Source organism: Xyrauchen texanus, chromosome 10 (assembly GCF_025860055.1).
Source record: "Xyrauchen texanus isolate HMW12.3.18 chromosome 10, RBS_HiC_50CHRs, whole genome shotgun sequence".
Lineage (NCBI taxonomy): Eukaryota > Metazoa > Chordata > Actinopteri > Cypriniformes > Catostomidae > Xyrauchen > Xyrauchen texanus.
In genome coordinates this window covers 31566342-31588908 of record NC_068285.1, presented here as the reverse complement: position 1 = coordinate 31588908, position 22567 = coordinate 31566342, and the positions used below count along the sequence as shown (strand labels likewise).

Sequence of the window (22567 nt, the reverse complement as noted above, 5' to 3'; positions counted from 1 at the left end):
TACCAGAACTCTGTCAACTGCTTGGAATATATATTCGAGTGTTTACGAATTTGCATTCGCAATAGCCACTGACTCAGCCTTTGCGTAACGTGGAGACGACGGATGGTGATGTGCGCATTTGCTTGTGTATTGGACGCGGAAAGAGGGATCAGGTCGCACAGCATTTAACCAGGACCAGTGTGCAACACTTTAGCGGAACTAGTACACCATCCTCTGGTTTTACGCATCTCAACTCCAGCTTTGAGGTCCGCAGTAATTACTGCACTGAAGCATCCGAACCGCGCGCCACACAGCAAGACTAGTATACAATTCGCATAGCAGTTTTCGTTAAAATCCCGTCTAATGCCTTTTCTCTTTGGGTGGTCTGAGCGTCCAAGACGAACCTAAATATTGCGATGCCAGGACAGTGAGAAGGTGGATCTCAGTGGCATGGCTCCGTCCCCGAGGAACTGCAGATGTGAGATGTTCTTTCTGTCGGGATGCATACTTCTGTCCTTCTTGGGATTTCAACCTGCACTGGCGAAGGTTTGCCACGATTACACAAGGCACGGCCTGGACAACAACTGGTACACGAGGGACGGTGAGAAGTTGCCCATCATGGTCCTGATGCCGATGAACGAATCAGCGCTGATGAGCAGCATCAGTCAAGGAATTGAACCGGCCGTTCAGCTGGCCATCCAACACATACGCGAGACTAGGCAGTACTCCTTCTCGCTCATCACCAAAATCTACGACACAGAGGTAAGTGCATTTAGGGGTCATTTAGAGTGTTGTCGGGGGGTTTATGTGCATGCTGCGGGGGTAATCTGCGGGCAGTGTGCTGTCTGCGCGCGCTCATGTGGAAAATAGGATTTTGCAATGGTAGGTACATTTGTGGAAAGTCGGGCGACTTGTACTATTTTACATGAAATGTTCGGAGAAAGCAAAACAAGTTCTTGAAGTCCTCAGATTATGTTATACAATCCCCGCCCCCTTGTATTGAGAATAAAGTGCACACAGGTGTTGCACAGCCTTGACGAGCTGCGCACGTGCCAATAGTGCTGTAAGTGAAGCCTGTTTTCTTACATGCATGGTCACTGACATTAAGAAAATTTCTGAAATATTGAACATACTGTAAGTATTGATATTGTACAGAATGTTTCTTTTTTATATCTGAAATAACCAATATGCTAATGAAAATAGCAATGACGAAATAGCAATGAACATTCAAGATGGCCAGTAATTCTTCATTTTAACAGTGGTTTGTGGCCAGTGCCGTTGTTGTGTCGAAATCTGTTCCCCCTAAGTTTCCCCTTAAGGTTTGTGTCGAAGTCTGTTCCCCTATATGTCCCCTTAAGCTTAGTTTCTAAGTCTGTTCCCCCTATGTTTCCCATTAAGGTTAGTATCGAAGTCTGTTCCCCCTATGTTTCCCATTAAGGTTAGTATCGAAGTCTGTTCACCCTATGTTTCCCCTTAGGTTAGTGTTGAAGTCTGTTCCCCCATGTTTCCCCTTAGGTTAGTGTCAAAGTACGTTTCCCCAATGTTCCCCTTAATTTAGTGTCAAAGTATGTTCCCCCTATGTTTCCCTTTAAGGTTAGTGTCAAAGTCTGTTCCCCCTATGTTTCCCCTTAGGTTAGTGTTGAAGTCTGTTCCCCTATGTTTCCCCTTAGGTTAGTGTTGAAGTCTGTTCACCCTATGTTTCCCCTTAAGGTTAGTGTTGAAGTCTGTTCACCCTATGTTTCCCCTTAGGTTAGTGTTGAAGTCTGTTCACCCTATGTTTCTCCTTAGGTTAGTGTCAAAGTCTGTTTCCCCTATGTTTCCCCTTAAGGTTAGTGTTGAAGTTTGTTCACCCTATGTTTCCCTTTATGGTTAGTGTCAAAGTACGTTTCCCCAATGTTCCCCTTAATTTAGTGTCAAAGTCTGTTCCCCCTATGTTTCCCTTTAAGGTTAGTGTCAAAGTCTGTTTCCCCTATGTTTCCCCTTAAGGTTAGTGTTGAAGTTTGTTCACCCTATGTTTCCCTTTATGGTTAGTGTCAAAGTACGTTTCCCCAATGTTCCCCTTAATTTAGTGTCAAAGTCTGTTCCCCCTATGTTTCCCTTTAAGGTTAGTGTTGAAGTCTGTTCCCCCTATGTTTCTCCTTAGGTTAGTGTCAAAGTCTGTTTCCCCTATGTTTCCCCTTAAGGTTAGTGTTGAAGTCTTTTCACCCTATGTTTCCCCTTAAGGTTAGTGTCAAAGTACGTGTCCCCAATGTTCCCCTTAATTTAGTGTCAAAGTCTGTTCCCCCTATGTTTCCCTTTAAGGTTAGTGTCGAAGTCTGTTTCCCCTATGTTTCCCCTTAAGGTTAGTGTTGAAGTCTGTTCACCCTATATTTCCCCTTAAGGTTAGTGTCAAACTACGTTTCCCCAATGTTCCCCTTAATTTAGTGTCAAAGTCTGTTCCCCCTATGTTTGCCTTTAAGGTTAGTGTCGAATCTGTTCACCCTATATTTCCCCTTAAGGTTAGTGTCAAACTACGTTTCCCCAATGTTCCCCTTAATTTAGTGTCAAAGTCTGTTCTCCCTATGTTTGCCTTTAAGGTTAGTGTCGAATCTGTTCACCCTATGTTTCCCCTTAAGGTTAGAGTTGAAGTCTGTTTCCCCTATGTTTCCCCTTAAGGTTAGTGTTGAAGTCTGTTTCCCCTATGTTTCCCCTTAGGTTAGTGTTGAAGTCTGTTCACCCTATGTTTCCCCTTAAGGTTTGTGTCGAAGTCTGTTCCCCCTATGTTTCTCCTTAAGGATAGTGTTGAAGTCTGTTCCCCCTATGTTTCTCCTTAAGGTTAGTGTTGAAGTCTGTTCACCCTATGTTTCCCCTTAAGGTTAGTGTTGAAGTTTGTTCACCCTATGTTTCCCCTTAAGGTTAGTGTCAAAGTACGTTTCCCCAATATTCCCCTTAATTTAGTGTCAAAGTCTGTTCCCCCTATGTTTCCCTTTAAGGTTAGTGTCGAAGTCTGTTTCCCCTATGTTTCTCCTTAAGGTTAGTGTTGAAGTCTGTTCACCCTATGTTTCTCCATAAGGTTAGTGTTGAAGTCTGTTCCCCCTATGTTTCCCCTTAGGGTAGTGTCGAAGTCTGTTCCCCCTATGTTTCCCCTTAGGTTAGTGTTGAAGTCTGTTCCCCTAATGTTTCCCCATAAGGTTAGTGTTGAAGTCTGTTCCCCCTATGTTTCCCCTTAAGGTTAGTGTTGAAGTCTGTTCCCCCAATGTTTCCCCTTAAGGTTAGTGTTGAAGTCTGTTCACCCTATGTTTCCCCTTAAGGTTAGTGTCAAAGTACGTGTCCCCAATGTTCCCCTTAATTTAGTGTCAAAGTCTGTTCCCCCTATGTTTCCCTTTAAGGTTAGTGTCGAAGTCTGTTCCCCTATGTTTCCCCTTAAGGTTAGTGTTGAAGTCTGTTCCCCCTATGTTTCCCCTTAGGTTAGTGTCGAAGTCTGTTCCCCCTATGTTTCCCCTTAGGTTAGTGTTGAAGTCTGTTCCCGCTATGTTTCTGCTTAGGTTAGTGTTGAAGTCTGTTCTCACTATGTTTCCCCTTAAGGTTAGTGTTGAAGTCTGTTCCCCTTATGTTTCCCCTTAAGGTTAGTGTTGAAGTCTTTTCCCCCTATGTTTCTCCTTAAGGTTAGTGTTGAAGTCTGTTCCCCCTATGTTTCTCCTTAAGGTTAGTGCTGAAGTCTGTTCCCCCTATGTTTCTCCTTAAGGTTAGTGTTGAAGTCAGTTCCCCGTAATGTTCCCCTTAGGTTAGTGTTGAAGTCTGTTCCCACTATGTTTTCCCTTAAGGTTAGTGTTGAAGTATGTTCCCCCTATGTTTCTCCTTAAGGTTATTGTTGAAGCCTGTTCCCCCTATGTTTCCCCTTAAGGTTAGTGTTGAAGTCTGTTCCCCCTATGTTTGTCCTTAAGGTTAGTGTTGAAGTCTGTTCCCCCTATGTTTCCCCTTAAGGTTAGTGTTGAAGTCTTTTCCCCCTATGTTTCTCCTTAAGGTTAGTGTTGAAGTCTGTTCCCCCTATGTTTCTCCTTAAGGTTAGTGTTGAAGTCTGTTCCCCCTATGTTTCTCCTTAAGGTTAGTGTTGAAGTCAGTTCCCCGTAATGTTCCCCTTAGGTTAGTGTTGAAGTCTGTTCCCACTATGTTTTCCCTTAAGGTTAGTGTTGAAGTCTGTTCCCCCTATGTTTCTCCTTAAGGTTATTGTTGAAGCCTGTTCCCCCTATGTTTCCCCTTAAGGTTAGTGTTGAAGTCTGTTCCCCCTATGTTTGTCCTTAAGGTTAGTGTTGAAGTCTGTTCCCCCTATGTTTCTCCTTAAGGTTATTGTTGAAGCCTGTTCCCCCTATGTTTCCCCTTAAGGTTATTGTTGAAGTCTGTTCCCCCTATGTTTCTCCTTAAGGTTATTGTTGAAGCCTGTTCCCCCTATGTTTCCCCTTAAGGTTAGTGTTGAAGTCTGTTCCCCCTATGTTTGTCCTTAAGGTTAGTGTTGAAGTCTGTTCCCTATGTTTCTCCTAAGGTTATTGTTGAAGCCTGTTCCCTATGTTTCCTTAAGGTTAGTGTTGAAGTCTGTTCCCCTATGTTTGTCCTTAAGGTTAGTGTTGAAGTCTGTTCCCCTATGTTTGTCCTTAAGGTTAGTGTTGAAGTCATGTTCCCACTATGTTTGTCCTTAAGGTTAGTGTTGAAGTCTGTTCCCCTATGTTTCTCCTTAAGGTTATTGTTGAAGCCTGTTCCCCCTATGTTTCCCCTTAAGGTTAGTGTTGAAGTCTGTTCCCCCTATGTTTGTCCTTAAGGTTAGTGTTGAAGTCTGTTCCCCCTATGTTTCTCCTTAAGGTTATTGTTGAAGCCTGTTCCCCCTATGTTTCCTCTTAAGGTTAGTGTTGAAGTCTGTTCCCCCTATGTTTGTCCTTAAGGTTAGTGTTGAAGTCTGTTCCCCCTATGTTTCCCCTTAAGGTTAGTGTTGAAGTATGTTCCCACTATGTTTCCCCTTAAGGTTAGTGTTGAGGTATGTTCCCACTATGTTTCCCCTTAAGGTTAGTGTTGAAGTCTGTTCCCCCTATGTTTGTCCTTAAGGTTAGTGTTGAAGTCTGTTCCCCCTATGTTTGTCCTTAAGGTTAGTGTTGAAGTCTGTTCCCCCTATGTTTGTCCTTAAGGTTAGTGTTGAAGTCTGTTCCCCCTATGTTTGTCCTTAAGGTTAGTGTTGAAGTCTGTTCCCCTATGTTTCTCCTTAAGGTTATTGTAGAAGCCTGTTCCCCCTATGTTTCCCCTTAGGTTAGTGTTGAAGTCTGTTCCCCCTAATGTTCCCCTTAGGTTAGTGTTGAAGTCTGTTCCCCCTTTGTTTCTCCTTAAGGTTAGTGTCGAAGTCTGTTCCCCCTAATGTCGTACATTAACCTAAATCAAATTTGAGAGGGCTATGTACAAATTTTAAGTCCCAGATACATTATGTAATACCGAATGGAATATAATTGTTGTTGATTGATTAATTGATTAGTAAATTGATTGTTTTAACCTTTTGTTATTCAATGTCATTGATGTTGGATTAATTAAGGAAATGTCAAAAGCCCATCCAGTTACTCAGGTCTTTCGGTATAACATGACAAATAGTTCTGAGGTATATTTATAATAGTTATTTTGGTTAGTTAAAGGAATATTCCAGGTTCAATACAAGTTATGCTCAGTTGACAGCATTTTTGGCATAATGTTGATTACCACAAAATCAATATCAACTTGTCCCTCTTTTTCACAAAAAATGCACAAACTTGGGTTATAATGAGGCACTTACGCACAATGCAATTTAATGTGGCCGATCCGTAAATGTTAAAATGCTCAGAAGTATAGCAACAATATGCGGGTTAAAATTATTTTTGTGTGATAAAATCGCTTACTAACCTTTTAACCTTTTCACCATGACGACGTAATGGCACAAACCCTAAAATAAGCATAACAATTACAAATTAAACAACTTTACAGTTCAAATAATACACTATTATTAACAGAATAATCAATTTAAGTATTTTTATAAAATGTTAAGCTTCACATTTCTGCCTTATAAACCAGAAAAGGAGAGATGAGTCCACAACTTTTTTATAAATTGTTGTATTTCTGGGAATCAGCAATATGCCACAAATGCTGTCGATTGATCTTAACTTGTATGGATTGTTTGGAATATTCTGTTAATTAAAACACTCATTAAATTTCACTGACTAACTAGTTACCTATATTATGAACAATAAATAAAAACATAAACCACATTGTTGGATATGCCCATACTCAGATAGTACATCTGGAAAGCATCACAGTCTACTTAACATCTGCTAAACATCTTATAAAGATCAGATCTACATACATTCTAAATCATAAACATCTCAAAGGACATCTGCTGATTGTCTTATTGTTATCCGAGAGGAAATGTCTTTATTTACATATTGCAGATGAGCAAACAACCTAAAAATTTTGTCTATCAGATGTAAACACACACATCAAATAGACATCTAGGCAATGTACATGTGCTATCAGTGTAGTTAGACGTAATTGTTTAAGGAAGTGGCCTACTGTATTGAATTTCGTGTTCATATTGTTTTTGTGACAATAACACCTCTGGAAATGTGAGAATTATACCTTTATGAACGAGGCATGTTTTGGTTTTTCACATTCCACTATTTCTGGTTGTGCAATCACCTGGGGAGATGAGAAGCTAATCAATCGCTATTTATCACCTTGGATTCATAAGTGTGACAACAGGGAAATAAGAAAGTGCGGGAAAATGTGTTGCTGGAGGTTTGTGCAGTTATCGATGTGAAACGTAAGTGTAAATTACCAAGGCGTTGTAAATATCTGTAAAAGTTAGCTCATAATTAAAATGTTGCAATGTACAAAGCACATGTTAGCATGCTTAACTGAATCATTTGACATGAATATGATGGTATATGACTTCAAATGTCAGGTGAAGCTTTATTAACCCATATAACTAGATTGCCCATCGATTGCCATTTGGATTAAGCATCATTTTGTTAAACAAACCATAATGAGATGAATATCAATACTTGGCAGCTTGTTTTACAGCAGCAATATAAACTTATTTCAATTCAACCATCTCTATATATTACATGTTAAACAGCCACCATACATGTGTTCATGAATTCATCAAAGCTTACATGTAAATGTGTGTAAACTGGTTAAAAAGAATAAGCTACTAAATAAAAGTATTTGATATGCAAAGTGCAGCAGCCTCTGGCATAATTTACTGTAATTTGCAATGCCATGGTGAATGACAAACCTATAATGAGCATTTGTAGATGAAACTAAAAACATGATAACTTTTATTTATTCAACCACCTAATAAATTATTTAAATTTTACTCCTTTTTTTTGTGAGTTTTTGTGGAGTACACATTCAACACAACACCCACTAACATTAAACAAAGCAAGCAGCAGTAGCAATGCATATGCATGCAAGGATTTAACAGGGCAGATGTAAGTAATCAGTCCCAGAGCAGAGGCTCTTTATCCCTTTATCCCCTCTCAACTTCTCCCCAGGCAGGCAGAACCCATCCGCTCGCCTGGGCCTGGGTGCTACCGGCCGTGCCCGCAGCGCTCAGCCTTTCACAGAAAGATCTGGATAGAAATTAAAGAGAGTACCCCACTGAACATTTCCACTTTGAAGGCCCCCCTCAGTATCTTCAGTGAACTGGAGATCATTAGCTGTGCTAAAGGTCATAGTTTGGTCATAGATCATCTAGACAGCATGCCTGTCATTTACTTTAGAAAAGTTTATTTCATCTTTGATATTAATATTGTTTGTGTTGAATGTTTTTTCATCCACTTAAAATAGTGAGCAGGGCACAAGACAAGTAAAAGCATTACTGTACTTTTATTGTGCAATGATTTTAAAAATGACTCAGTTGTTGTCTGTTGTACTGCTGATAGCCTACAACGTGATTACGTCCTTAGGCAATACAGTTGCTCATTTTTGGCACTGTTTAAAATAATTTTCTTTATATTTATAAAGAATAATTTTTTGGAAGAAGAATCATATTTAGAGATAGGAATTTGCATCAGACCAAAGCACCATGTAAATGCCAATGTGAAACAGTGATTTGAAACAGGAAATGCTTCTAATATGAAAGTTCAATTTGCCAAGTGGCTGTGGTTGGGAGTGTTTGCGCTATCTGTAGTGCATGGCTACAAACTATAGGTGTTTTCTATTAGGCATGTGACAGTATCAAATTTTCACATCATGATAATTGCTGAAGCTTTTATCATGGAATACGGTATTAACATGGTATTGAATTACATTACAAAAATGGAGTGAAAGATAAACAAACTTGTGACAAGGATAAGGGCGGGCCGGGCTGTGACTATGAACACCCGGCCCCCAATTGGGCTAATCAGCCGAGGAGACGGGAACCGGCTGAACCATCAAACTAATGTTTAATGCAAACAAAAAGACAAACAACACTAACACACACATGGCAGCTGAATGTGGCTCTCTCTCTCCCCAACTGCAACATTCTGCTGCAATTATCCCTCTCCTCAGCTGATTAGCCCAATTGGTTCTTCATTATCTCCAAAGGTTTTTGTTATCTGATCATTTAAAGGCCTGTTTCATATTGAAAAAGTAATTATTACGCGACTACGCACGCCCAGCCCCGCCCTCCTCCTCGTCACAAAACATTATTTTTGTTCTCTTCAACATAAGTTTAATTACTTTTTCAATACCAAACTGGCCTTTAAATGAGCAGATAACGAAGAACTCTGAAGAAATAAAAAGAACCCTGAAAGTTTAAACAACTACTATCAACTCCATAGATACATAACCAAATATAACATTTAGTTGATGTAAAAAAAATTGTCATTCTGCCACAGGGCCACTGATCATTACAGATCAGAACAGACCTTGTCTTGTTGTGGCTATTGTTAAAATAAAGCTAGACAAATTTTTATCAAGCCAGCTTACAGACTACAACAATAGTATGCATGTTTTTTTTTTCTGGATAGCAAGCCAGTTGCTAATATATAGCAAGGCGCTAGCTACAAATTTAATAACCTCAAGCTCGCACACACCATATGACAATGTGCGTTTGCGTGGCGTTCTAACTTGAAATTAATTTGATTTCAGGACTTATTATCAGATAATTCCAGCTGTATTTTAGTTGTTAATACAAGACACAAAAGTTACTGTGTAGCTAACAGAGTTTTAGCAAACTAATCTTCGGCCACTTGAAAGCAAGCTACACATTATTTGCAAATGGCATCAACAGTTCACTTTCTTTGTCATATTAGTTGACACTTAGCTAAATGTCTCTTAAAGGGATGTCTCTCAGTTTTCAAAAACTTTTTGAAAAAACAAGCAGAACTGTCATGACCTACCTTTATCTTGATTAATTGAAGGAATGATTGTCCCGCAGCTGAGCAAATATGTTGGAGTTTTCACTTGTTTCACTGCCACTTTTCTGCCGCATGTTTTATTCAAAAGGGAAACCATCACTCCTTCTGCATTTTATGAAACCCAAAATACTTCCACTATATTGACAACCCTATTAGAAGGCGGATAAAGGGTCAGCTACGTTCCTCTTTCAGCCATGCTTCTAGTCCACACTGGTTTGTTAACATCAAAGTGTTCATGTGTCATTTGTGCCACATGCATGCAGTGTTGTAAATCTTGATTCGTTTATGGAATAAAAAGTACTTTGCGATCAGAAAAATCTAAACTAAAAGGTTATTAGCTAAAAAGTTATCTAGAATTATTTACTGTATTTTCAAGTGCCCACGATAACAATATTTTGCATGTTAATTATGTGATATACCATATTACTGTATTCGTCATATGCCTATATTGTGCAAAGTGCAATTTGCTATTTTCCTGAGAAATAGGTCAATGCTTAGCGCTAGTGCTCTTAAAACAGGGCCCCTCATCTTTTAGAAAAAATGCAAAACAGACCAGCCATTTAGAGACGGTATTTTTCTTTTTTACAAAAACACAGATGTTTAAACTAATACCTAAAACTCACCATCTGACTGATTCTATATGTTAATTTTTTTCATGCCGTAGATAAGAATGAGAAAGCAGTTTCAGAGACAGTATTTTTTGTATGCAGAAAGCCAGTTCATCTTCCCCAGGCTTGTCCCTGTTGTTATACTGTTGACCTCCTTGAGCCCTTCTCATACTACAGCCCAATGTCATGCGTGCAGATATCACTGGAACGTACATCTCACAGAGGAGCAAACACGTCTTGTCAGATTTGCAAACTGAGTGCAGGAACCCTTACAGAGCTCTGAGCACTTGCCATACATTTCTGTTATTCTCAAAAGAACAAGAGGCCTGAGCTTATGTAAAGCATCTTGTTGTGTTGTCACTACAAGTTATTTTTTCTAAAAAACATTTCTCTAATAGGTCAAATTCAATTAAACTGTAATGCAGGTGACAGAGTATACAGTATGTGTGTTTGAGTTTAAAGTTGGTTAAAAGGATAGTTCACCCACAATTGAAAATTGTCATAATTTATTCAAGTGAGGCTTCAGTCTAACATCTCCTTTTTGCCTTTCACTGAAGAATGAAAGTCATACAGGTTTAGAAAGACAGGGTGCACATTTGATTTCAGCTAACTGTCACAAATGTAGTCCATTGTAACTTCCATTTGGTCATGCACATTACAGCATTTGTGAGCTCTTTAATCCTGTCATCCTAGACTTTCTATTACACTTGTATTATGAGGCTCCAAGTTGACATCAGATGGGCTTCTTCTGCTACTGCTTTGACTTTTATAAACTGTGTTGTGGTAAATGTGTCATGGTCCTGTCACCTTGTCAGGTTGGGTTTTTGTCTGATGGGACCGTGACCCATCATCGCCCCATGTTCTGTCTTGTGTTTTGTGTCCTGTCTTTGTGTGAGCACACGGGTCCAGTTGTGAGTTACCGTTGTGCGCGAAGTACCACCATGCGCTGTCTGGTGATGTCATGGTCCTGTCACCTTGTCAGGTTGGGTTTTTGTCTGACGGGACCATGGCATCATCATTCCCTGTCTGTCTTGTGTTTCACGCACATTCTTTGTGTGAGTGCACATGTCCGGTTGTGAGTTACTGCCGTGTGCTCTCCGGTCGGTGTTGTTCGTGTCCGGGCATGGTGTCTGGATCCTGACTTCTTGTCTGGTTCAGTTTTGGTCTGTGTTGGGATCCGGACACTCATGCTCCATGTTCTGTTTGTTTTGTTCCAAGTGTGTTCATGTTTTCGCCCTCATGTGTATCAGGTGCCACTGGCTCAGGAATCAGCATTTCAATGGGAACCCTGATTTTTTCCATGGGAATGCAGATCATGCCAACTGTCAGCTGGCGAGCACCAACTGCCTCTTGTTTGTTTCCGCCTATTATAATCCCTTTTGTGTGTCATGTCCTCTGCTGATTTGTTGAATTTAGTTAAATGTAGTTCAGTGTTGACTGAATGGAGTTCGTTGTGAATGTAGTTTGTAATAACTGTTACATGCACCATTATAGATAGCGGTTTGGTGTTAAGTAACTATCCTCACTGTCTCTGTCTGGTTGGTGCTGTCTCGTATATTTGTTGGTGGCCCACCTCTGTCTGTGTGTCGGTGTGTGTTTGCCTTCCAGTTTGCTGCAGCTAAGCTTCAACAGAGGATTGCACGAATCTGTTCCTGACTTCCACAACACACAGAGACTATTATTATTTAATGTTAATAAACCGTTTTAACTTTTCCTCTGCTCTTGGGTCTGTTTGTCTCACTATATAAACAATTGCATAGTGCAGGAACCCCATAGATGCCTTAGTTTCCAACTGTAATAGTGAGGGCAGTGTAATGGAGATGTGCAAGCCGGGATGCATTGAGTCTTTTGTGAAGATCATGTTGCATTTTCATAGGATGTTACTAGTTTCAGGGTTCAGGAACTGAGATGGATCAACATGCTTCAGCCATGTGGTTTTTGATTTGCTGTGCTAGTAGACAGAGGGCTCACCTTCATAGATGTCAGGAAAACATGCATGCTTCATTTAACCATTGCAAGAGAGCTAACATGTAATGTGAATAGAAAAAATAAAGTGCAAAGGATGAGTTGTGTGGGCTGACCTGCTGTACAATCTAATGCACTTCTGCTGATAATATAACTTCACTTATAAAGCTTCACTTTTTTATTGTTTAACTAGTAGTTAATGCTTGTTGTTGGATTGTGAAATGGGGCTCTAATTGCTGACCTTATAGTGAGTCACACACATTGCCAGGAGTTATTCCAGTTTTATTCTTTCCCCGACCTAGACATTCACATCCCTGAAGACTCAGGACATCAAAGCAGTATGGTGCTGTACAGGTTTTTAAAAACAACCACATGCTCTTTGCTTTCACAGTAGGCAGTTCAGGTAGCCAGCTTTTTTTTAGAGCATCTAAAACACTTCTGTTTTCAGGATAGCAGAGAAGTTATGTCAGTCTTAAAGGAATAGTTCACCCAAACATGAAAATTCTCACATCATTTACTCACCCTCAGGCCATCCCAGATGTGTTTGTCTTTCTTTATTCTGCAGAACACAGACACAGAGTTTTAGAAGAATATCTCAGCTAGGACTGTCATATTTATTATTAATTATATGATTGCGGTTATTTGATCAAACCGTGGTTATTTGAGATAACTGCGATTATTGTGCACTTCAAATACCAATCATATTTTAATGCCCAAATAAGGGAATTTTAAGCAAACTTATAAAGCAGACGCATGCGCCACACTCCCGCCCATATATACACGAACAGATATAAAATATTGAACACGAAGTGCTCTGGCTTCACTTTAAATGATTGTGTTTTGGCAAATGTTACTGGTCATTATGGGTTCATGCATGAAGTGTTAATGACACACAGTGACACAGAGGAGGAGACACATGCTGACTCTATTTCTGTAGAGTGATAAAATGATTAACTTAAAATTCAAAGTTTTGCATCATAAGAAATAAGCGCTCATGTATTTAATCAAAGAGCATTAAAATGTCACATAAAAGTTTATTATATTTTAGTTAATTTATATAGCACTTTTCACAACACAACGTTCAAAGCAGGTTTACAGAAAATCATGCATTAACAGACAATTAAACTGTAATATCTATAAAGTCTTAAGACTTATCAATCTGTAGTTTGATTAAATAGGATTGCAAATTGTGTATAAAGATTAATATATAATTAAATAATAATTGTATTTATAACCCCAGTGAGCGAGCTGAAGGCGACTGTGGCAAGGAACAAAAAACTCCATAAGATGTTGATTAATGGGAAACCAGACTCACTGTGGGGGCCAGTTCCCCTCTGACTAATATCATGAATATAATGCCAATATTACTTATGTATAGTGCAAGTCATGGTTTAAAATGATTAAACTAAGTGTTAGGGGTCAGTATTTAAACAAAGATTTTGTATGAACTGTAAGATTAATGACTAATGTCTTTGAAGTTCATTCTGGATTAACTGCAGAAGTTCACATGGATGCCCTTTGTTATTGGCTGATGAAGGCTTTTGTTGGCCATTAATTGATAATCTGTATTCCATTTTAAAAGTGTGGTCCATTATTAGACAAAGGTGATGCAGGAAGAGATCAGTGAGGTGCATCACACTTCAACCTGCAGGTCATTTCGGTGAGGTCCATTCTAGGCCCAAGGTTCATGCAATGGCATATGAAGTATCCCATGTATTACGGTTGGAGTTGGCATCAGTTCATCCTATGTAATCCACTGAAGGGATGTCTAGCTGGCATCGGCTGCATTTAATCATCGTTACTCAGAGACGCGTAGCAGTGGAGTCCAACACCAAGCGGGAACAGAGCTGTATCTGGCCGGCTCTGGTAACCTCGGGATATGAATCCAGGAGTCGGGAAACAAATAAAAACTTTAGCAGAGATGCCAGAAGTGAAGAAATTTGGACAGACATATTTTCCTATTGCATAATATAAAATAATAATAATAATTTTATATATATATATATATATATATATATATATATATATATATATATATATATATATATATAATATTTTATATAAATAATATTTTTTTATTCAAATTTTTTATTTACATTTTTTTATAAAACATAATATAAAATATATGAGTTCTAAAAGCAACAGTGTAAAGGTAAAATTTACCAAAATTAATGTTGATTAAAAGAGAGACATATTTTAAGTATTTAGAATTTTTTTTCATGTCATTCATAAGTTTTTAAATCCTTAAAAGGAAAATGTGTACAGTACACACACACACACACACACACACACACACACACACACACACACACACACACACACACACACACACACACACACACACACACACACACACATATATATATATATACATGAATATGTACAAATTACTTCTCAATGTGCACACATGCATCTTAAGAGAAATGACAGTTTTGACAATTAATTGTGAAAGTCTTAAAAGAGACAATTAGTCATCATAGTCAGAATTATTTGTTTGACAATTAATCGTCATCCAAATTTCATAATCGTGACAGCCCTAGTCTCAGCTCTGTAGGTCCATATAATGCAAGTGAATGGTTGCTAGAACTTTAAAGATCCAAAAAGCACATTAAGAGATTTATAGATTTATAGTATAAGAGGACCTAAATATGGATCTTTTTCTTACCCACACCTATCATACCACTTCTGAATAAATGGATTAACCACTGAAGTCGTATGAATTACTTTTATGCTGCCTTTATGGTTTTTGTTTTGAGCTTCAAAGCTCTGGTCACCATCCTTTTGCATTGTATGGACCTCCAGAGCTGAGATATTCTTCTAGAAATCTTTGTTTGTGTTTAGCAGAAGACAGAAATCACATCTGGGATGGCATGAGGGTGAGTAAATGATGATAACATTTTCATTTTTGGGTAAACTATTCATTTAATACTGTATGTTTAAGTCAAAATGAAATAAAAATGGACCCTATTTACTTTTCATATAAATTTAATAACTTTCTCTGCCTCTAAACAAATGTTCAACCCCTCCTCTCCAAACCTCTGGTTCCATTCTGGTAGATGATGTCCACTTTTCTTGATCCAAATTATTCTTGTTGTTTAAGGTCCCATCATATATATATATATATATATATATATATATATATATATATATATATATATATATATATGCAGTTTCTTTTAGAAATACACTCTGCAATATAATCTTGTTTCACTTTAACAACCCTCTATGCAATTGGCTAGTAAAATAGTTTCCAAGCATATTTCAATATCTAAAACTGTAGCATACTGGCAGGTATTAGGGGCTGTTCTGAAACGGTCTTGTGGTAAAAAATGCTAGATGCAGTGCAATGAATATAATAGGCACATTTTTAAGAGTTAACGTCCCTTTAATTTTGACATAATGTCTTAATAACATCCCGCTTTTGTGTGAGAAGTGGCACAACGATCAAAGATGTCTATTAAGTGCACGTTTACATCGAAAAACAAATGAAAACAAAAACGCAACATAAAACGCTTTCAATGTGAACGCCCATTTATGGATTCTTTTAAAGCTGTAATACTAGAAAGACTGACTTTTTAAATAGATTTTTTTATTGACATTTTGTTTACAGGTTTTATCTGCATTGTTTATTTTTGACAAATGCCGTATTTTTTACAAGATGCCTTACAAAATGAACCCTATCATATCAACTCAAGAAGCTCAAGCGCAAGAAGCTCAACCACACGGATGTACTCATTGACACATTCCACAGCTGTTTTTACCAAATAAGATTTGTAAGTCGTCCAAAAGGTGCTGGACTGGTGCATCTAGCTACAATAAATGTAAAACAATCATTTGCCCAGTGATTGATTGAATGCCAGAAGTGGAGAAACAGGGGTGGGGAAATTTCCAAGCTGATTTCTCTTACTGCCCTTCAAAACGCTGTGAGAAAAAATTGACACAGCTTGAGTTTAGCTTCAGTTTGCAACTGGACTGGTGAACGTCAGACCGCAGCCCTCCCACACAGTTATTTTGAGCTTTTCTCTTAGAGTAAGTCTGAAAACATGAGCTTCAACATGAGATGTGTTCTCAATGACTGATAAGTGTGCTTTCTGCATTCATTTATGTATAGAATACAAACTCTGTAGACCATTGCATTTAGATGAAGGGTTTCTTTTAGATCCTTTTATTTTGGTGCGTTCGTATTGCTTAGGGGACAGTTAGAATTAGCTTTTAATTTAGGATGAAAAAATGGTTGGTCTTTATGATAGAATTGTGCCTTTATCAGATCCTGGGGCCAAACTAGCATTTGTGTACTTCTTAGACATAGAGATAGGTATTTTCCTAAGCATTGATATGTGTATGTCACTATAGAATAGCATGCAAATAAATAGACCTTATTTACATTAGTGCCATATTTGATCTTAAATGGGAATGACAATGAGGCTGTAAGGAATAGATTTACAGTCTCTTTAATGGCATGAACAGTATAAAGCTGTATAAAGCTCCTAGATTACTTCTGATTTCCCACAACTCATGTTGTTTGGAGTTCTTTGTATACTGAATGATCTTGGACAGATATTTTATCAATGTTTTGTCTGCGGAATGATCCAAAAACACTTTAAACTGTAAGTCTATCCCTCACAGCTTTAGTCATTCCCATTAAAAATCAAAGATGGTGCTAGCGTGAATAAGGCCTATGGACAGTAGCTTATAACAAATCACTTGCATTTTCAGTTAGTCATTGCTCAGTGTCAGTTCATTACTCAATGTATGGAATTCTGACTGTAAACAATGTGAAAGTTAAATGAAATGAGAGGATTAGGCTTTGTCTTTAGAGATTGGCCAAATGCCAGACTGTCTCTCTTAGGGGTTGAGTAATAAGCATAAAGTTTGCCCTTGTCAGTCCTCTAATTACATTAAATCCTGTGTAATTCCTGGACAGCAAAGAAGGAGCCGGTGATGCACAGATGAAATGTGTGTGTGTTTGTACAGTATGTGTGTGTTGCTGCATTAAAGGGAGTAAACTGGCCCATGGGATGTTTTTCTTCAGGGATTGAGGGGTGGTCTGGTCACAGCTGTGCAATGTGGTGGTCCACAGGCAGATGCTGGCAAGTACTTTTTCATTCAGTCACTCTCACTGCTACACTCACTAATGTATTTGCTTATATATGCAGCACAAAATCATTTAACATCCAATGGAAAAATTATTACTTTGTCATTAAATTGTTTATTGATTCCGAAAATTGTAATTAACATTAAAATAAAAAAAGAACTTTTATCTATACACCCCCATCACCCAACATACATCCCAGTGGTCAGACATTAAATAACAACAGATACACATTTGATCATACAGTATAAAGAAAATATTCTAAAACATAAAAAGACAAAGAAATGAACAACAACAAAAAAAGGATTCCACATATTAATTACATATATTCCCCAATTGTCCCTCTCCACTCCTCCTCCCCCCTCAACCCCACTGGAAGGCCAAATAAGTGCCCCACTTCCTTCCATATTCACCCAATTTGCCCTGAAGTATATAAGTTGTCTCCTCAAAAGCCGCAACTCTGCCCAACTCGGTGCAACTCTCATGAAATGAGGGTGCACCTGGCGACTTCCATCCCTTGAGAATCTCCTGCCTGACAATCATCACGCAGGCAAGGACCCAGTTTTTTATGTGTTTATTTTCTGCATTAACACCTGCCCCAGCACCCAAAATACAAAGTCTGGGGCGGAAAAATCATTATTAAAATCACGGGCGTAGCAGCCATTGTAACATTTTCTAATATGGAAAAGTCGTAAATATTACGTTGTTATTTCCAGGCCTTGAAAAGTCATAGAAATAAATAAAACCATTAACCAGTAATCACAAACAACTGGAAAAATCACAAAAAAGACATGGAAAAATAAAATTATTTGGTCAAAAGCAAAGCGCCTACGCACGTCACATAAATATTAGTCATGAGCAAAGCTGATACATTTTATAATGTGCACCACACACATTTCAGATTGTTCCAACAGCCTTAAATGTGTGCTCATATCTGATGAGAATATAATTTGGTTATGATCAAAATAAACTTCCTTCACTCACAGTGTTGAAACAAATTTAGGACAAATCATCTGCTAACTGGCTTACACAGATTAACCCAGTTTTTTAAACATTTACTGACATGATTCATGTGTTAGAATACATAATATAGTCAGGTTCATGAACAAAGTATCTTTAATGGTCACACATGAAGAGATCTTTCATTTTCACTTCCATTCACATCCCATTATTGTACAGAAATGCAAAGCCTGCATGTTAGTTGGCCCAGTTTTGTTCTCCAATGATGGCGTAATACGTCTTCAGTGTGTTCATCCCTAAATGGACAATCTCATAGGCCATTGAGCACAAAGCGGTATGTGGTGGCTGATGGATGGGGGTGGCTTGTAGAAGGCCAGTCTCTATCTAATCAATTATTACTGGAAGGCTGCTATCTGCAAGCTTCAGACTGCAAAACACTGGTGGAGTTTGCTTGTTTATTACATACAATTCTTTTTCCCCAGAACTCAACCAGGGCTTCACACTTCAACCCTTTTTCACAGGTATGGCTATAATGGATAGCTAAGCTGAAAGCTCCATGGGACGGCTTTATTTAGAAAGTGTTACAGTTCAGTGCAGGGCAATGGACTGCATTAGGGTTAGGTCCTACAGGAGTGCTTTCTCAGTTTTTAGAGTATGTAACCACATTTATCCACATTTTTCCTGACTAACCACTGGGCACTGCCATAATGATTCTAATTGCAACTAGACTGTTTTCTGTTTTCAGTCTCCATAAAAGGCAATGTAAAAACAACCTATATGAGTGGGTTATAAAACAGAGAACACCAATAATTTTTAGTGTTAGTTGGAGTAAAAATTATTATTATTACTTGTGCAATTGTTGGCTGTCATAACTTGAAAATATATCTACTTAACCAACCTCGGGCAATCAGTTTATATCATTCACCCTCTAGACTTTTACTGTCCTCGCAACTCTCTAAAGTATCAGAACTATGGAGCCACATGTTTGTTTTTTGTGCAAATTTAATACGCCAAGCATCACATTATCTGCTGAGAAATATGCTGATGCGAGTTAAATAACATAATCACACAGTAAATTGGCCTATTATTTCCAAGAGTTCCAGTACACTAGGTTTTGCCACATTATGCTGACTAACTGTCAAGCAGCATTTCCTATTATACATTTTTACATTGTCATATTTACCTTCACTTATAGTGCAACCGAAAGCATGTTGCATCAGCTGCAAGGGTGACCCAAGTTTAGGTTTAATTCAGTGGTTGCATTTTTTCCTCTAACTTTGCATTTGTACTTCACCGATGCTTAGTTGTAGGTTTGGGGTTTAGTTTGGGGGTGCAGTTTTTAAAATATGCATTCCTCAAAACAACTCACTTCACAACAGAAGGGTTCAGGGGTCTGCGATCAATATGAAACGATATTATGTGCCGATTTTTATAATAATATAAAAAGTCACACACCTCATCAATGTACATCAATATTCAATATTCAAAACAGCCAGTTTCGATTGAAAAAAATATTTACTGCAGTCTTAATAAATTCACATAGTTTTTGAAGTATTACATTATTATTACATTATTTTTATTTACATATCCTTTTTACAAACAGTAGCCTATGCACTTTGGTGGTAGAGACGGGGTCCTGTTCTTCCCGTTATCTTCCACGGTTCTTGTTCGTATAAGATCACGGTTGGATGATCATTTGGCCTCATATCTGTCACAACAATAGCACTTTGGAATTTGAAAACAGAGTTTGTGCGATTCCTTCTTTAAAAGTTCAAACCTACCAACAGCAGATGTGAGGTGAATGGGTCTAAATAGAGCAGATCCGATACCATGAAGGTGATCCATGAAATATCATAAATAATGTCAAAATTCAGAGTTTATCCTGATCCACCAATCCTGATGGGAATTTAAAGACACACAAACTACAATAATCTTTTGGAAACAGGGAGTTTCAACCCCACACACATCTTCAGTGATGTGCCTATTGACAGCAGTCTTTTCTGCTCTGTCAAAAGAAACTGGGAGTGCTATAGCGGAGCATTTGTTTTTAAACAGAAACTTCATTTATACATTATCCATGCTTTTTTCTTGGCTGCTACTGCTCAGAGTTCTTGGTTGTTGCATGGCCAGCCACTTGCTTTGCGCTTGGATAGAAATATGTATGGATGTGAAAGTGTCAAAATAACGGTGATTTCTAAATAAATACACATTGATATTTATGAGTTCCATCAATGGATCACATTGTTGTTATGTGATCGATACATCCATTCAGATCGATAGATCGTTACACGCCTACAAACTATTGCACTTTGTTCTGCACCTAAAGGCTCACACTATCTGACTTATAGATTTTAGCCTTGATTTGCAATCAGGCCAAGTTGGTGCTCATCGGAGCTCATTGGCTCCTGTCTGTAGATTTTGGGCCAGTTGTAGTTGACAGAGGTTTCACAGAATATTGCATTGTACATTATGGGTACAGACAGTAACCATTAGGAGTAAATCTAACGTGTTTGATATTGTAGTTTAATATACTTAAGCGTTTGTTGTGTTTGGATCGACTTGGCTGTTGATCGCCCATTAATCTGAATATTCTCAATTCTCAATATCTACAGTATATTACAACTGTTGTCCTTATGTGTCATTGGTTTTACATTAGTTGAAATTGTCATACAAAACTAAATTAATAATTGTACTAAATGATTGCTTTCCAGTATCTTTCATGTCTACACACTCCTTCCAGCATCACACATCATGGGTATCTTGGGTATCAAACTCAGGTATCATCTTGAATTCTGAGTTTCCAATGGTAAATATGACTTTTCTTAGTAATTAATGTGCTCGGAACTCGTAATAACATTCTGACTGCACTTGAAGGCCTCATATATCCGGTATGTGGATGGTTCTCATATTTCCACTAGGTCTACTGAGGACCACATTTGCGTGCCCTGCAGTTTCTCAAATAAGCTTAATTTATATAAATATCTTGATGGCGATCCACTTTGAGGCAAGCACCTTCAAAATAGTGCCTTGTGGGATGGGGACAGGCGTATGTTTGGCAGATTTTGATGTTTGCCTTAACAGCTACTTTTCATTTTCCTTGAGAAATGCTCCAACATTCAAATGCCACATGTTCATAATTATTTGATGACCACAGTACAAGGAATGGCAGGATGCCTGCAGTTTACTGGGCTGTAGCCAAGGATAAAGAACAATACCAGTTCCCCGTCTGTCGCTCACTTCGACGTTGTGTCGAATGAAGCGACACTATGGGACTTTCTTGAAGGCCTCGGTTACCTCTGAACTTGAGAAAAGGCCAATGAGAATATGGCAGACAGAATTTGCATGTCCCTCCCCTTCCACTACTGTTCCACTCACCTCTATAGAGCGTTTGCTGTTGGATCTACGGTGCATATCAGCAGCTTTCTCTGCACGGCAGTGCAGCTTTGCCCCTGAGCGCTTCGACAGTGTTTCCTTAAAGAGTAAATAGACCTGTAAAAGACTATATTTTCTCTAAAAGAGTATACACATTGGCGTTGAACATCTTTTTAAAGACGCGTCTTTTAAAAATGTCTTTCCCAATTTGTGTAGTTAATGGATGCGGTAGATATCACTCCACTTCTGACGGTCATAAGAGCTGCCTTGCGTGCCTGGGCTGCGATCACACGAAGGCAGCATTTTATGAATGGGTCATGTCCTCAGTGCGAGAACATAAACATGGCAACGTTGCAGTCGTGGCTTTCTTTCCTCCGAGAGAAAGCCACTTCAGCTGCCCCCTGTGCTGCGCCTCTTTCCTATGGAATTGGGGCCAGCGCGGCTGGTGATGAAGGCGATTTGGGGAGTGCAGCGGGCTCGGTTTCACCGGGTAAATCCCCACAAACCACCCGCCCCCCAGCAGGCTCGTTGCTTTCATTCGAGCTTGAGGTGAGAGCGGCTCGCCTCATGGCCAGTCTGTTTACAGCGTCACAACGTGGTCTGATGCTGATGACTCGACTTGGCTTCCACCCCAAGTGGTCTCCGCCCTGCATACCATGGCCCCCTGCACATCCACCAGGCCAAGGCACTTAAAGATCTGCACTTGGGTAGTCCTGATCCTGAAGTGCTGCAGGAACTGTGCTCGATGACCGATCGTGCCCCCCGCGACACGAAGGTCACAGAGCCAGCACTCGGATGGGCGATGCCCACACTCTTGGTCCAGGAACAACATCTGTGGCTGAATCTGGTCAAGATGCGGGACCTCGACAAAGGACGCTTTCTCAATGCCCCAGTCTCCCAGTTTGGCTTATTCGGCGACACCGACGGCCCTACGTAATAGTACAGGTCTTCCCCTTCGGCTCGTCCCTGTCCCCTCGCATCTTCATGAAGGTCGCAGAGGCCGCCTTTGCCCCGCAAAGGGAAGTGGGCATCCATGTATTCGACTTCCTCGATGACTGGCTGATTCTAGCTCACTATCGAGAGTCTCTGTGCTTCCACAGAGACCAGGTGCTCAGGCACCTCAGCCATCTAGGGCTTCAGGTTGAGGATGAAAAGAGCAAGCTCTCCCCGGTTGAGAGCATCTCTTTTCTCAGCATGGAGTTAGA

General features: G+C 39.2%; 1 protein-coding gene across 1 annotated transcript in view; it reads left to right on the top strand.

The window, feature by feature from the left end:
- The first annotated feature begins 323 nt into the window (after positions 1-323).
- LOC127650021 (gamma-aminobutyric acid type B receptor subunit 2-like) overlaps positions 324-22567 on the top strand; it is a 343063-nt gene continuing 320819 nt past the window's right edge. The window contains exon 1 of the mRNA XM_052135134.1: positions 324-741. Coding sequence (XP_051991094.1) covers positions 430-741 — 312 coding nt within the window. The 5' untranslated portion in view covers positions 324-429. The remainder of the gene's footprint in view (positions 742-22567) is intronic.